The 15,364-nt window shown below is 41.2% G+C and overlaps 1 protein-coding gene across 6 annotated transcripts in view; it reads left to right on the top strand.

Annotated features, from left to right (window-relative positions):
• Positions 1-15,364, top strand: part of LOC139732126 (dystroglycan 1-like) — a 138,230-nt gene that overhangs the window by 106,508 nt on the left and 16,358 nt on the right. For all 6 annotated transcript variants that reach the window (XM_071642995.1, XM_071642996.1, XM_071642999.1 and 3 more), the window contains one exon: positions 14,235-15,163. In XM_071642995.1, coding sequence (XP_071499096.1) covers positions 14,867-15,163 — 297 coding nt within the window. In that variant the 5' untranslated portion in view covers positions 14,235-14,866. The remainder of the gene's footprint in view (positions 1-14,234; positions 15,164-15,364) is intronic.

The raw sequence follows: 15,364 nt of genomic DNA, 5'->3' as shown, positions 1-15,364 counted from the left end.
CAGATGGTATCACTCTATTGATCATTTTGCCATGCTAGTCTCCTCCACACCATTTTGTTTTGTTACGTTTATTGCAAGGAGAAATTCTAATGGTCAAAGACATGAAATCAAAATCGAAATGATGACACATTATCAGCAGAAATGGATGTATGATGTGTTCAGTGGTATGATATACAACATCATGCCTCTTTAGTAATGTTAAGATGCGCATCATAAATCAGCTGGATATGAATAGGTGGCGATCTCGAGTCTTGTTCTCGATGAGCCCCGACAGAGTAAAGTCTGGTGGAGTAAGACTAAGCATCCATCCAGTCCCAGGTGTCCTTGGCAGTGGTGGATGGGGAGGAGAATAAAGAGGAGGTAGATGGATGATGGTTAAAAAAAAAAGGATGAGAATGGGGGAGACAGACTGACAGACACAGAGAAAGAAAGAGACATCCGACTCCAGGATCAATAATATATCATTGCTGAGCAAACTGGCTCCAGCCTCTGTGATGGGTTTCCTGCATGCCCCCTTCATACTGATTCAAGTCTCTGGTTAGGTTCAGGTGAGCTCTGAGCTCTGAGTTGAGCTCACCCATGGCTTGTTCGGATGTCTGCCGGTTGCAATTCACTCTCTACGATATACACGGGAGATTGGGATGGAGTTCATAGCAGTGTGAACCCACACAAGCTCTGAAACCCACATGCTCTGTTGCTGCTGATGATCAGGAAAAAGCTATTGTACACCAGGCCGACCCCAGACTCGGTAGCAGTATGAATGGGAGGTATCAGATGCTAGACTGCAGCACCCCAGCTGGGGTATCAGCAAAATTGAGATTATTACGCAGCTCATGTCGTGTAATAGTGTCTCACTGCATTTGATTAAAAGGAGTAAATTGTTTAGATGTTTAGCACTTTCTGTTTTCTTTAGCTGAGCAGTAGGAATGAATCTCTGCGAAAATATTGCCATTAGGCTTCTGAAGCAGTACTGAAAGCCCGGTGGAAATCATGTCTGGATATGACATTAATCAAGGGGAAGTAATGCACATTAATCATTCCACTCGGTAGTCCCAAGGTGGTTGTAGATTCAGCTCATTTCCCTCGGGCTCATGTGCACAAAATCTGCACTTCTTGCAGGGTGCTGGCTTATCTACATTAAGTACCTGTTTGCCCGGCAGTTGATGAGAAATGTACACGTAACCGTGGTGACCAAAAGTCAATGTTTGTAGAGGCCTTGACGCCACTGAATTTACTTGAGAGGAGGATTGGACTGATTAATGATGTGAGTCAGGAAAAATCCATTCAGCTAACAATAGGCCTACATGATTGGTGGGAATGTGTTGTTGTAGCTGCTGTAGTCCCACGTGTTGAAAAGAATGGGATTATTGACAGTCTTTTGTGACTGGCTGGTAACTTCACCTCAAAGCCCAGGGAGTGACGTTCATTCCTAATGTAGGTGGATTAAAGATAGTCTGAGTCAGGTATGTCGCACATCACAGAGACTTTGATCTTCGTCCTCCAAACAAATCAAGAGATATCCAGGTCAAATACAGATTTGTTCTCAATTCTCTCACCGCAGACAAGTCGAGTGGACAGAAACAATATCATTGGCTCCATTTTTCATGCTGGGCAGCTGTACTCCACAGTCTGTGTGGTGCCAGGGTGCTGATATTTCCGGCAATAATGATGTTGTGCCACAGTTTTTCTTTACCAATTTCCCCCCAATGCGTGGGTTACGAAATGGCTCCCATTTCTATCAGTGGTGCACTTGGCCCCTCCCAAAGATGGATATGTTGATATCAAGATGGTCCTTCATGCATCCATTTCAAACTGATATCGTGGCAGAATCAGATACTTGTGTCACGAATAATATCTCTCATTGTAGGGATTAGGTACGGTATATGGGGCAGCAGTATAAAAAGGAAACAACTTGACACTAATAATGAACTGATGATTATGTCGATGATGCTGATGATAATGATTATAGTAAGAATAATGATAATGAGAATAACAGTGATAATTGTAATGATATCAATGATGACAAAAACAATAGTATTGACAATGATTATGATGATTGCTTGTTAGACGAAATTGTCACTTCTCAGCAGTCAATGATATAGATACAGGATATGCTGGCAAAGCCATTGAGAAGAAATTGAAATAATGATTTAGGCCCTTCATTCCTTTCAAGAATTCAACACTAATAGAAGAACACCCAAACTACCACCCTGACAGTAGTCTCGAGTTAGTTTTTGAGCTTGACTCCTAACTCCAACCCCACAGCCATCTCTGTTCCTCTGATCCTCTGTGCTGGATTTCACACAAAATACAAAATATATTGTTTGTGATCACATTTCTGAAATACATTTTCCTAAATTTGTTTAAGTATCTATCGGGTGTTCAGACACTGAAATGTGTCTCCTTGCTGGTCGCATTGAAATGCCTGCAAACAAGTTTTCAAGCAACAGCTGTGTCACAAACTCGGTAACCTGTCAATCAAACATTCCAACTCTCAATCTGCTTAGATAGCAGGAGTACGACGTACCTGCATGCACGTACCATTGTGGAAGTGAATACAAGGTCAAACTAAGTTTCATGAGCTCTTAATGCTTGTTGGTAAAGGTGAAACCTTTCTCCTTGCAAATGAGGAGCCAGAATGGAGCAGAAATACAGGGAATCACCTTAAGACTGTGATTGCTTGAATGTTAACGTGAGGAACTTGTATTGGGAAAATTTTGGTTCAAGTTTGTGTTCAGATTTCACACTCCATTACTGTAAAATGTGTTTAGGAACACATTTACTACTGTGTCTTTTGCATGCAAGTGTGAAACATCTCTATTTCTCTCCATGCCCCCCCCCCCCCCCCCCCCAATAAAGCTTGGACAGATGATAAAGTGCACTGATGTACTAATGGACATATTTATTGCCTCTGCTTGTAACGTGTTTATTGATCTGCTCTGACCTCGTGGCTTATCAACTGACCTGGCGCCAGAGACAGTTGCATACGTAATCTTTGAACCTGACTCCATGCATACCTGCCCCTTCCTTACAACCATCTCACTAAATAGCACCGACTTTGGATAAACCAGCAAAACCGTGGGTTCTATATAGTGTACGTACGTCCTTCCGAAATGTCTTCCATATGTGTCTGGTTTGCATAGGGGCACAGGGTTTCCGACTCGGCCCCTCAAGTGGCAAGAGAAAGTGAAAGGTGAAAGCGGATTTTCTGTGAGTATGCATATGGGCATGACTTGATTGCTAAGACAACATAAAGGGTGGCTTGCACAAGAGATTTGGTTTGAACAAGGTACTCCGAAAAAAGTTTGTTCAGAGTGATCTTAGTGTGTGGAAATCCCTTGGAGTAGTTGAATGGATGCCTGAAAAAAAAGGGAGGAAAAAGAAAAAAAAAATGAGTGGGAGAGAGAAACTCTGTTCACAAGTCCCTGTAAGCTTTTGCTAGTAATCGAGAAGTGCCACATTGTGTGTATGTATTTGAATATTTTCCCCTCACGGAGTTTATTCTATTACATTTACAAGGAGTGTAGGCCCCACAATCGCCTGCAACAGTTTTGTGTACAGAGATTAGGGCGAATAAAAGGCTCTATCCCCCCAGTGCTGAACACAGCTCAAAGGAGGAAAGTACTTGTAGATTAGTATTTGTTTTTCCCTCTGTGTGTTTGTGTGTGTGTGTGTGTTGTTCATTGTGTATTGCTGTCAGATGTGTTCTCAAATTTGGGGGGGGGGGCATTTTAGTCATGTGTACTGTGTGTGTAATGTGTTGCTCAAAATTACTATAGAAATTAACTATAAACATTAACTATCATGATGCTAGGTTAGATCTTCCAAGCTTGTCTGCATTTTGGAGAAAAAAAAATCAGATTCTGCAGCATTAAATGTGATAAATGTGAAATTAATGGATAGGATTTAATTGGATATGACAATGGTTAACTTAAAAAAAGAAGAAGAAGTAATGTTATCGTAGGATATGTTTTGAAAAAAATCATGTCTATAGGCTGAATAGTACGGTGTTGAATGTTTTGGGGGCAATTTGCAATGCCTTGTAAGGCAAATATGGATCCACCACAGTTCAAATTGGCAACAATTTCTCTAAGAGGAGCTCCCAATTAGTATTTTGTTATGATATTTACTGTTCTGTGTTTTTTTTTTCTGTTATGGAAAAAATGAAAAAGTATGTTTTTGAATATCAAAACTTTTAGTAAGCACCCTTAATATGTGCAATTTTCCTTTAAAATAGTCATTTTTGGGTGTGATTTTTGCCTTCAATTCATAGTGCATCAATGTATTTTCTGATCTGCAGATCTAGTAGAGCTTGGCAGCTCTGTACCACTTCCGATCATACACAAGCTAAGTAGATATAGATGTCTATACTCAGGATGGCAGGATAAAGAGCCCATCAAAACTTCATTGTGGTCACTTAATCTCCCGCTACGTGCAGTATGACTACTCACAGACAGTGGATTGGCATGTTGGATTGATGATAATAATCCTTAAAGGCCTCGTGTCACATCGTGGCATCAATCTCTAACGACGATGCGTGCGTAATCATTGCGTTCAGCACTGCACGTCCCCCTCAACATCTCATTTTAGCTTGCTGCAAGCGTCTGTGGCTCGCATGCTCCTCGACCACTTTTCTTTTCCCATCCAGCCGGGCATCTTGTGCCACATCATATCACTTTCAAATAATATGCAGGATAAATACTGCTCACCCATACTCACTTTCTCTTTTTCTCTCCCTCTCTCTCTCTCTTTCCTGCTCTCTTCTGTTCTCCTCTGCTCTCTTTGCTCCACTTTGAAGCCTACAGTGGGGCCCTCAGCAGGGTTGGCTGATGGAGATACACTGTAGCTCCTAGCTCCTTTGTCATTATAAAAAGGCGTATGTGGCATCATCACTTGACTTTTACAGCTAGAAGGCTGTTAAATATATTCACTTTTTATGGGGGATTAATAATCTTGAAATTATTTCCTTTTTTTCAGCTAGTTCTCATGAGTTCTAATGAATAGATTGTTTTTTTCTTAGTCTGTTAATGACATTGACAATGGAGAAATCATTCAAAAATGCAAGGACTTGACCCTATTTGTTTTTGCACACTTTTGAATCTGAGTACATAATGTACGATGTATGAAAGCAACTGTTGAACTAGTAGGGGCCAATCTAAATGCTTTGTATCCCGGGGATAAAAAAAAAAAAAGAAAGAGAAGAAAGCATTAGATACTGGTATTATTGCCAGAAATGAGCTAAGACTTGCATGCAGTTAGACTAGTCTAAAGCTTGCAATCAGATTTATGGCATAGAAACTTATCTTGTGCTTTTCTTCTTATCTGTTTCAAATAGAGATTTATTCTGTCTTTGAGCCAAGACTGCCCAAAATTCTTCCTCTCAAAACATCATAAACAAATGTCCTTGTATGGGAATCATGTATCCCCTTGACCGTTCTCTGACTCCTGTCACTGTGGTGGCAAGTGACACCAAGTATGATTAGAATCCATGTTTGCACATCCTTACAGATTTCTTGAAGGTCATTTTTTTTTTTTTAATCAACAATCTGCTCTTTCAACCCCACAATAACTAACTTTAAGTGGAGGGTGGGGCTGCAATACCTATTGGCCCCAAAGATCACTTGTGAAGCACAGTGATGATTTTTCTGTTATTCATTCCATCCCCAGCCAGATTGTAGGAAGTTGACAGAAATGCTGACCCAAGTCCTCTCATAATATTTTTTTTCATCCTACAACAATGTGTCCTCCTTGTATATCACATACACCTTATGTTTTGTTTGGGGGGAGCACCAACTACTCCCTCAGCTCTCCTCCAGCCATTTCTGAGGTTTCCAATCCAAGCAGTATCTATAGCCTCCTGTCCAGTCTTTTCATCTTAAGAGATAATCTTTGTTAAACAGAGGCATGATAAAAAAATACTGCAGGTGCACATCTCTTGTGGGATTGAGATGTCGGAAGAAGACATGCATCCAAGGAGACAGTGCTGTTTCAGTAGACTATAGACAGCGTCACTGATATTGGGCCTGAGTGAAAATTGCAGCTGAAATGTGTACAAGTATTGAAAAGATTGCCACAGGTTGAGTGGCATTATTGCATTGAATGTGGTGGGAGCCAATAAGTCAGTCTGATTTTGCTCTCCCAGTCAGGTGACTATGATTGTTTATAAAGGATCGCAATATTCATGTGACCATTGTCATCTCATAAGCCTCCCACAAGATTTTTAGACAAAAGCACTGGTAAACAGCATGTATTGTTTTGGGTTTTTTTGTCAGTTATGCAGGATGTGTAGCAATTGCAACCATCAACCCTTTGAAGTGTCTATATCTTTGCAACTCTACTACTGTGTGATGATAAAGATAAGCAGATTTGTCATTTGTTTGTTGTTGTTTTTTTTTTCAAAAAGAGGATATTTGGTGAAGATTTGTGTGCAGGTCAATGAGACAGAACCATGAGAGTCAGTCAGATATCTCAGTCATTTAAATATATTTAGCAAACAACAGTTTTGTGGTGTGACATATGAAACTGTAATAATTCCATAAATTTTCTTATTTCATGTCAAGTTTAAGAGACTTCTAACATTCTACTTTTTTTTTTCTGATTTGTTGAGGTCAACTTGTGGAATGGCGTTTCACTTCGATACTGTTGTTTTCTTTTTGCTTCTCTTTTTTAAAGTACGGAGTGCTCAGTTTCAGTTGGCATATTGTGGTGGGTTATTCAGCAGTCAGGTCAGTCATTGAACTTGACTTCTCATGTTTTCATTTCAACCCTCACCTTCAAGATAGATATAGAGGCTGAGCCATTCTCGGCCATGTTTATGGAAGGGATTAGGGGAAAATTGGCCCCAGTGGAGTGTGCAGGATCAAGTCCTTTTATCTTGGCTGGCCTAGCAAAGTGTGCATTGTGGCATGGACCCTACGTGGCAATGATACTCTTGGCAAAATATTACATACAGTTTGTAGACTTGTGTTTACTTACACATATTCACTTGAATTTCTATTTGAAGGATTGTGATTGTAATTATATAGATAAATTTGTAGACTTTGATCTTTGAACATCAAAAAGAGGGTATTTAAAAAAAAGGCTGGGTGGGTAGAGCAGTGGTATGAACTTCATGGTGAAGTTTGCTGTTTGCTGTTGATATGATGCATTTCATGGTAAGGTTTTTACCATTGAATCATATATGAAGTAGTTTTGTTTTGTTTTGTTCTGTTTTTGTTTTGTTTTTGTTTTGTTTTTTTATGTGTTGACTGAAGATCCACCCTCAAAACTGGATGGTAATATCACATTTCTGGTGTAGGTGTGACAACAGCCATTCACTCACTCAGGTTTTTCCCTCTTGAGGGTGAAGTATGTACCAGGTATTATACTCAAAAGAGAATTAATCCAAGGCTAGCCGTGCAGAATGTTCTTTGATTACACTTTCAAAGCACACCACTGCAAACCCTCTGTGATCATACTTTTCTTCTCCTATTGTCATGATAAATGTTCCACAAAATATTTCATTTGTCCTTATTGGGGTATGAGAAATTTTACGTTTAAGCCCACCCCCCCCCCCCCCCATATATCCCTAGAGCCCATTTACAGCTCTGAAACTTCAGGATTTGTGTTACTTTGCCGGTAATAAATCTTAATGGCCAATTAGCTCAATGCATATATATTGCCAGTTCATTCATGATGACATCACAAACATGCTGGGATGCAATCTCCTTAATTTGTTATGTCGCTTTCGTTGCCTTCCGCTCACTGATGATCAGTGCCTTTACCCATGGAACTGTCAAGGACATGTAATTGTTGCACCGCCCAGCGTGTGTGTGGTGAGATGAGTCAACTAGGGATCGCATCCATTAGGTTACCATAGTAACAGGAGGAAATGCAAAGAACTTTTCTCTCCTCAGTTATTTACGAGTGCAGATTTGATAGGGAACTGGTGGAAAATGGGTCAGAGAGGTTTTTTGGAGGTTGATTCAGGTAACATCTCATACCTACGGAAAAGAAGGAGTCAAGATTTTTTGACTTGAGCGCTCCTGTGGATGGGAGCTTGCATCGGCAGCTAATTGATCTACTTGATCAGGCGCTGCTGAGCATCGTTGGAAAGGAGCGATGTCACCTGGACTCCCCCGGTTCCTCGTCTCAGGGATGGAATGCAGCCAATGCTTCCTCCGAATGTCTGTCAGATTCCAAACTCAGCTAGCCTTCGGCAACCAGGAGTTAGTTTCCGGGCTACTGAACTCTTGTCATCCGATAGGTCGCGACGGACGCAGCATCCAGGGGGGCGCGGCCGGGCGCGTGGAGCCGTGCTGTGAAGTAACACATGTCTCGCTGTTTATCAATCCAACATGGCATTGATGGCCCCCATGCATTGATGCTGATGCCTTGAACACGCTCTCGACATTCTCACACGTCACACATATTTGTCAGTCAAGAGTTTTGAACATGAATCAAAGCACTAACTAACAGGGACGATGATGGAAAGTACAACGTCATGTCATTTTTTTTTTTCAAGCAGTTTTCATTGATTGTACACATAGAATGATGAGAATGATATTACTCATTGTAGCAACCAGTGTAACTGATGTTGCAGTTCTCACAGTATGGTTATTAATCAAAGCTGCTTGTACACTGAGGTATGTAAGTTTTGAGAAGTTATGAAATATGTGGCCCCAGGCCCAAGAAAGACTGGTTGGGTAGTCTCATGATCTGTGTGTTCCAAAAAAACAGAAACAACATTGAAAAAAAAAAAAAAAGCAATTATCTCTCTCTCTCCTTCTATCCACACCTCAGACACTGTACGTCCAAAAGTTACACATATTATAAATCACACTTCGCCGCAAGAATGCGAATTGAGCCTAGGAGGTGAATTTATCGGGGTTACGGCTGTGGGTAAAATTTCATTGCATCCAATCTTGGAGAGGGAGAGCCGACAAATGTCAACAGAGCAGTATAGGCAGCAGAACGTTTGATACGGTAAAATGATAACAAGGGGGGGATAGGGTAGGGGTATAAATGTATTTCCACTTCCCATGGGGTGTCATAAAGTTAATGAATTTTTCACCTTTGCCCATGACTTGGTGACAGGTTTTGGTATAATAGGTGGAGGTATTAGTGTTTGTGTGTGTGTGTGTATGACAATGTGTGGCACAAAGGTAGAGTTTTGCTTTTGGCCAGTACTGAATATTTTGCTGCCTCTGTAGTTTAGTATATATTGCCCACTCAGCCTAGTTACTAGGGTGCCACACAGTATGTAGGATTTATTATAATCAAGTGTAGTCTGCACTGATGAATGCTGTTGTTCAATATATCTTTATGCAAGATACAGAGTTCTAGATTCATTTCATGAAATCTGATTTTAAATGGGAATGTTGGCCTCGGAAATGTGGCCTATAGGCCTATGATACTGTGGTACACGTACAGAGGGAATGTTTTCCTTCATTCCTGATATTGCCATAAGTAGGTGTGGGCACAGAGTTTAGGTTCATTGTGTGGGCCAGCCAGTGTATGTTATGTGTCACATCGTGCTGGTTTTCCCCATTAGCTCATGCTATCAAACAAAATGGTGACTGTATTGTCTTCTATGTGGCAACCTCGAATCAAGTACAGTGTAAAACACAAAATGTATGTTTGGGTTGGGAAACCGTAAAGTTGTCTGAGTAGGCCTACTGACTGTGTTGCACTGACCTGATGCTCTAATGACATCTTTTTTTAAGAGGGCATGTATACAGCTTGGAAGAGTCGCAAGAGTTGCATCGATTCTTTAATCCATAGTCTAATAATAGCTTCAATGTTTTCTAGAAACACCTCGTAATTAAGTTGTTTGACAAGTGCTGTCCCCTTTTATGGGGTTTCTGACTTTGCTCCCCCTCTTTCACTCCAAAGAGCAGAGCTAGGTCACTTTAAGTGAAGGCCAGAGTTTACGAACAAAGGGACTTAATCAATGCCGGCGGCATTGTACTTGTAGATGGAACTCGGACCGCAATCAATAGAGGGGGAAGGGTTCATGCAGGTCGCAGAGCAGGACCTCTCCCTGGTTGGGAGTTTCTACACCTGGGTGTATTTCTGGAGATGGGCTTTTATAGTCACTCTGGGGCAGTGCACAGTGATGCTGTGACTCTTGGAAGTGTACCAGTAAAGTATACCCGTACTGCCTATTACCAAGGAGCTTCAAGCTCCTTGCTATTACAGAATTGGAGGAAGGAATAGATGCAGATGAATAGAGATGGGAGGGATCTGAGCTGAAATTGGGTGAGTGAAGTACTGTTAAGTCACCAAAGTGGCACCGCAGCCTCAAAGTGGTGGAGGTAGAAGCGTTGATTTTCCTTTGAATGTTTTTTTTTTTTCCCCTCCTCCTTTTGTTTTGAATATAATGAGGTTTGCTTTAGGGGCAGGAGAAGAAGCAAATTGACTTCTTAATGGCATGTGTTGGAACAAATGCAGCCCAAAGGAGCAAAGTAAATTGCAGTTTTCCATTTCCGACATATGAGGTAAAAGGGACCCGAGCAACATTTCATGGGTATTGAGGCTAATGTGTGGATGTTATTACTGCTTCTTGAGTGTAGGGCTGTGTGCAACCTTTTTGTCGTCAGTCAAGACACAAACACTGATCTGCTTTGTATATCGAGCAGTGGGTCAGGAATATCCATCTGCAAACGTATTCTTGTTCTACCTGTTCCTGAGCATGTGTTTTCACTCCGGAAGGACAAGGAGCTACTAGGATTATTTACCACAAGGTGACTACTGGTAGGCCTACATCTAAGGGATAATTAGGTCTGACCTTGATGTAGCATTTCCAGGGCTTATCATTTGATTCATTATTACAACAATAATAAGTCCTAAATGATAATCGTGAGGATGTGCATTTTGTTGCACTTTATTCCTCTGGTGATTTACAAATGAATTCGCCTTTACTGTTTGTCACTGTACAGAGATATTGATTCCCCCCCCCCCCCCCCCCCGAGTGCATAGTAGATCTGCTCTGTGTATGAATAGCATTCTGTTCACAGGAAATTCAGCAAACATTGGTGCTAATCATTTGATCCCCCTGTACCCCCATTGATTCCAAGCAACTCTTGAAAAGCACTTGATACTTATCAGTAACTACATGCACACAAGTCATTAGAAGTAAATCTAGTGGTACCGGAGTGTGTATCCTTACTCATCCTATCCAAACTGCATGCTGTAAGAACATGGAGTGACCATCTTATGAAACTGCATTTATGGTCTTCAGTAGGAAGAATTCATCAAGAAATAGAAACTGATTTTTCCCAATAGGCCTATGTACTCAAGTAGTTTTTATGCATTTTACACTTTTCTAAGATGCTGTTACAATGTAATTGTGCTCAAGTCTGTGTTCTATGTCAAGTTAAGATAGGGAAACAGATGTTATAATATTGAAATTCTTAAACCCGCAACTGGTGCGTGAAAGGAAATACAATACTTACAAATGTAGGTAGAGCTACACTACTGTACGTGCTGTGCAGTGATCTCCAAACATACATTGTACATTGTGAGCAAAGAAAATGTTTTCTGTTTATTATAGATTGCTCAAACTTAGATACTAGACTTCATCGGTTGTTTCCCAGGCATATTTCAGTAGTACTATCAAATGCTGTCAATTAATGAATTTCTTTTCATCACCGTTGATATGCCAGTTGTGTCCAAGGGCTAATTAAGATGTCCTGGCTATAAGACATCATTCTTTGACTGCATGTTTTACAGTGAAGCCCTTGGGGTCAGCTAGACACTGCCAAAGGATTTAGGTTTCTGGAGAGACCACTCGAAGAGTCTCAAAGGAGTTGGGTGTCCAGAACAATGTCCTGATGTCACAATAGGCTCCCTCTGATCATCCCTTTTATCTCACACTGTGTATGTGGATCCCTGTGTATGTGTGTGGGACAAGCGCTCCCTCCCTTAAGTCCTCAAACACCCCCATTGTTGTGAGTCCCATTGAATGTTAGTATGAATTTAATTAGTGTTTGTATTGAAGGGATTAAAGAGACAGAAAGGGGCAGAAGAGAGAGAGAGAGAGAAGGAGAAAACAAAAAGCACAGGAACTTTTTGGAGGCTATAAGCCCAAGACATGGGAACTTGTATGGGTTAAATTCCTGCTCAGGGCTACATCACACACTCACACTTGCACCGTAGTCGCATTGATCAGCTTTGTACCCTCCCTCGAAATGGAAAGGTGGATCATCATATAGATACTGTGGCAACTCTTGGCACCCCCCTCGCAGATAAAAGCATGTTGTTTGGCGGTAACGAGAAACATTAGCGCAGTGTGTGTGCAGACAGTAGTGGAGATAGCCGAGAACAAAGCAAAGGGAATAGATCAGCCTTAGGGAAAAAGGCATTACCACTCGTACTCGCCATCCGCTGCGGAGTGAGTTCATCATCTTATCATATCCTTGAGAGGCCTCGCTGAAGAAATTTGATTTCATGGAAAGGGCATCCACCGGCATATTCTTTTTTCCTTTTTTTTTTTCATTTCTTTTTTTTTTTCTTGCCGCAGGTAAAGTTCATTTATAATGGCCACAACACAGAGACAGTTTGATTATGCTTTCAGTGAAGTGTAGTGTTTGCATGATTCATAGGTGATCATCTCTTTTCTGCAGCAGTTAATGCTTTGCTCCACTGAATTTATTCTACATCTTGTCTGTCTGATGAAAAAAAAAAAACTAACTCAGTTTAAAGGGATGGTTACAGTTTTGGTTGAGATTGGAGATTCAGATTTTATCTTTGTTTTGCGAGATAATTAGAAACCACTTGCGAAATATGAAAGAGCATATAATTCCAAGAGGGAATCAAAGTTTATTTTATGAAAATTGGTTTTGAAATGGCTGAGATATTGAAAAAATAAAGTAAAACAAAGTGATCCTAATAGAAGGTGGTGGGTCCCACCTTTTATTAGGACCTCTATACCCATCCCTTTAAAGTAGTGTGTATACCATTCTCTGTATACATGTACCTTGGATGTGGTGTGCATACAATGCTAAGACAAGTGAGGGCTCTTTGGATATGTGTGTGTGAGTGTGATGGTAATATGAGGGTTTATAGTCGTCATAATACAAAATGATTACTTTCTGTACAAGGGAAAATGCCATGATTTTGTGTGCATATTATGTACATTATGTTTTCTTTGTATTTTCTTTATACCATGGAAATATACTGTAAACGTCGATATTGTCGCATGATTAGGCCTCATTTTTCATGCTTAGTAGCTCAAAAACATATTCCAGGTTCTTGAATTCACACTGCGTAATTGCTTTATACTCATGTTTTCATGCGATTGTAGGAAGTTGTGCTGCCTGATGCATTCGAATGTATGGCCCACGCAGAAACTACAAGTACTGCATACACACACACACACACACACACACACACTTGTAGCAGGGGGGCTCCACTGACGAAGCTCACGATTCAAAATCTGCAGAGAAAATTGTGAAGATATTTTCACGTTTTCTGGAATTTGCGCAAGCCAAAAGTAGCGCAAAATACGCAAAACTTAATGTACTGCAAAAATTTCTGCATTTATGGTAGCATATACTGTATACGCAATATATATAGCGAGTCTACATTTTCACAAATTGGGACTTCCCAATGATTTTGCGAGTGGTTGAATTCGCGATCTTGGAGCACAGCACTGAATGAAGAAATGCATACATGCACCCGCATTGGACATTAATATCGGGATTAGAGTCAATATTTTTTTAATGTGTCTTAAATTTTGCGAATAGAACCCGATTCGTGAAATTCGCGAAAATGAAAACCTTGTGAAATATTTGGTGTATACAGTATTCTATTGGGATTTTATCCAGAATGGTGTGTTCTGTATGTACCATAGGGGCGACACTTCATTGTTCTTTGTCGGCATGTTCAACTAGGCATAGGAATGCCTGGCATATTTGTTTCACTTGACAAAGTATTATTTGTTAGTAAAGGCAGATGGCATAGACAGTAAATAGTTACAGCCAGGTTGTCAAAGCAGCAATCAACAGCCAACAGGAAGAGTACTGTGTGGGGGTGTTGTAAACAAAGAAAAAAAAATGTCTCTGACAGTTTGTGTTCAGTGATCTGTTGACAAATTACCCATCTGTGAAATCCATGACTCATCCTAGTCCAAATATGTATTACAGAAACATTGTCAGAGTGTGTTTAGTGCTTTCTGATACAATTTGGGAGGTGTTGATCGTTGTTGCTGGATGCTCACTTATCCTCGTTATCTCTTTTTTTCTTCTCTCCAGTGTATGACAGGTGACGGGGGTCGCAAGCCGAGCTTTGCTGTCTGTAAAGGAGCATGGAATCTAACCAGGGGTTGGAGTAGATGTCTTTCTTCCAACTTCAAGAGTGAAGTGCATCTCTCCCGTTTCCCTCCGTCGAGGGTCTAATGAGGTGACATCTCAACAGCTGGGGAAATAGCCCAACGTTTTGGCGGGTCACCTTTCTCTCGTCGGTCCCCATCCGGACCTAGCTGCGCCCCAGCTCCCCGTTTTTTTGTTGCAACAAGTGAGGGAGAGCTCCCGAAGAAAACAGAGGACGTCATTGTTGCCGGTGTGAACCACTCCAGCGGCCGGGCGCACTGAATGAACCCCAAGATTGAGAGAGAGAGAGCCAAGCTCGAAGGAGGAAAAGAAGAGTGGGTGGAATAAAAAGGGGAAAGTGTATTGGGGGAAGGGAGATTAGCATTGACTTGTGAAAGTTGTTGGGCCCTGCACCAAAAGGGCTTTTCTCAGGGGATCGCGAACACGGAGGATATTGTTGTGTTTGCAGTGGGAAGAGATTTGCCGTGGAGAGGTGTCAAGAGCGGAGAGGGAATTAGTACAACTCGACAGGGATTTTCTCCGTCAGAAGGGGTGGTAGAGAAAACGCAGAGAGGATGGAGACGTCCGTAGGACCACACACACTAGCAGCAGTACTACTGGTCTTAGTTGCACTCGCGCTGACGAGCCTACCCAATGCAATAGGACAGGAAGTGAACTCTATGTACAGGGACTGGTACGTGCCCGAAAGCAGAGACTCTGTCCGCGACGCCGACGTCCTCGAACCGAGCATCGGCATTTGGAAGCCCGTCTCGCCGGGATGGGGTATACCGGATACCACGGCAACGGTCGGAGTCGCGTTTAGCTACACAATACCCAAAGAGGCTTTCAGAGGAGATGTGGATAAGTATGAGGTGAGTTTCATTTAAAAATTCACAAACTGGGGGGGTGTTTCACATAGAATTTAAGTCGATCTTAAAATCTTATGGTAGGCTGTGTGTGACTTCAATAATATTCTAACTTTCATGTAAGAATGAAAATTTTGGAGATTTTTGTGCAGGTCTTGATTAACAAAATGATTAAGTAAATGACAAAGAATGATTCTACAAATTTTG

The sequence above is a fragment of the Diadema antillarum genome, unplaced genomic scaffold, assembly GCF_040938485.1.
Source record: "Diadema antillarum isolate AM-2024a unplaced genomic scaffold, OU_Dant_1.0 seq00000400_RagTag, whole genome shotgun sequence".
Classification (NCBI taxonomy): domain Eukaryota; kingdom Metazoa; phylum Echinodermata; class Echinoidea; order Diadematoida; family Diadematidae; genus Diadema; species Diadema antillarum.
Note: the sequence above shows the minus strand (reverse complement) of the source record. Positions and strands in the feature narration are given on the sequence as shown.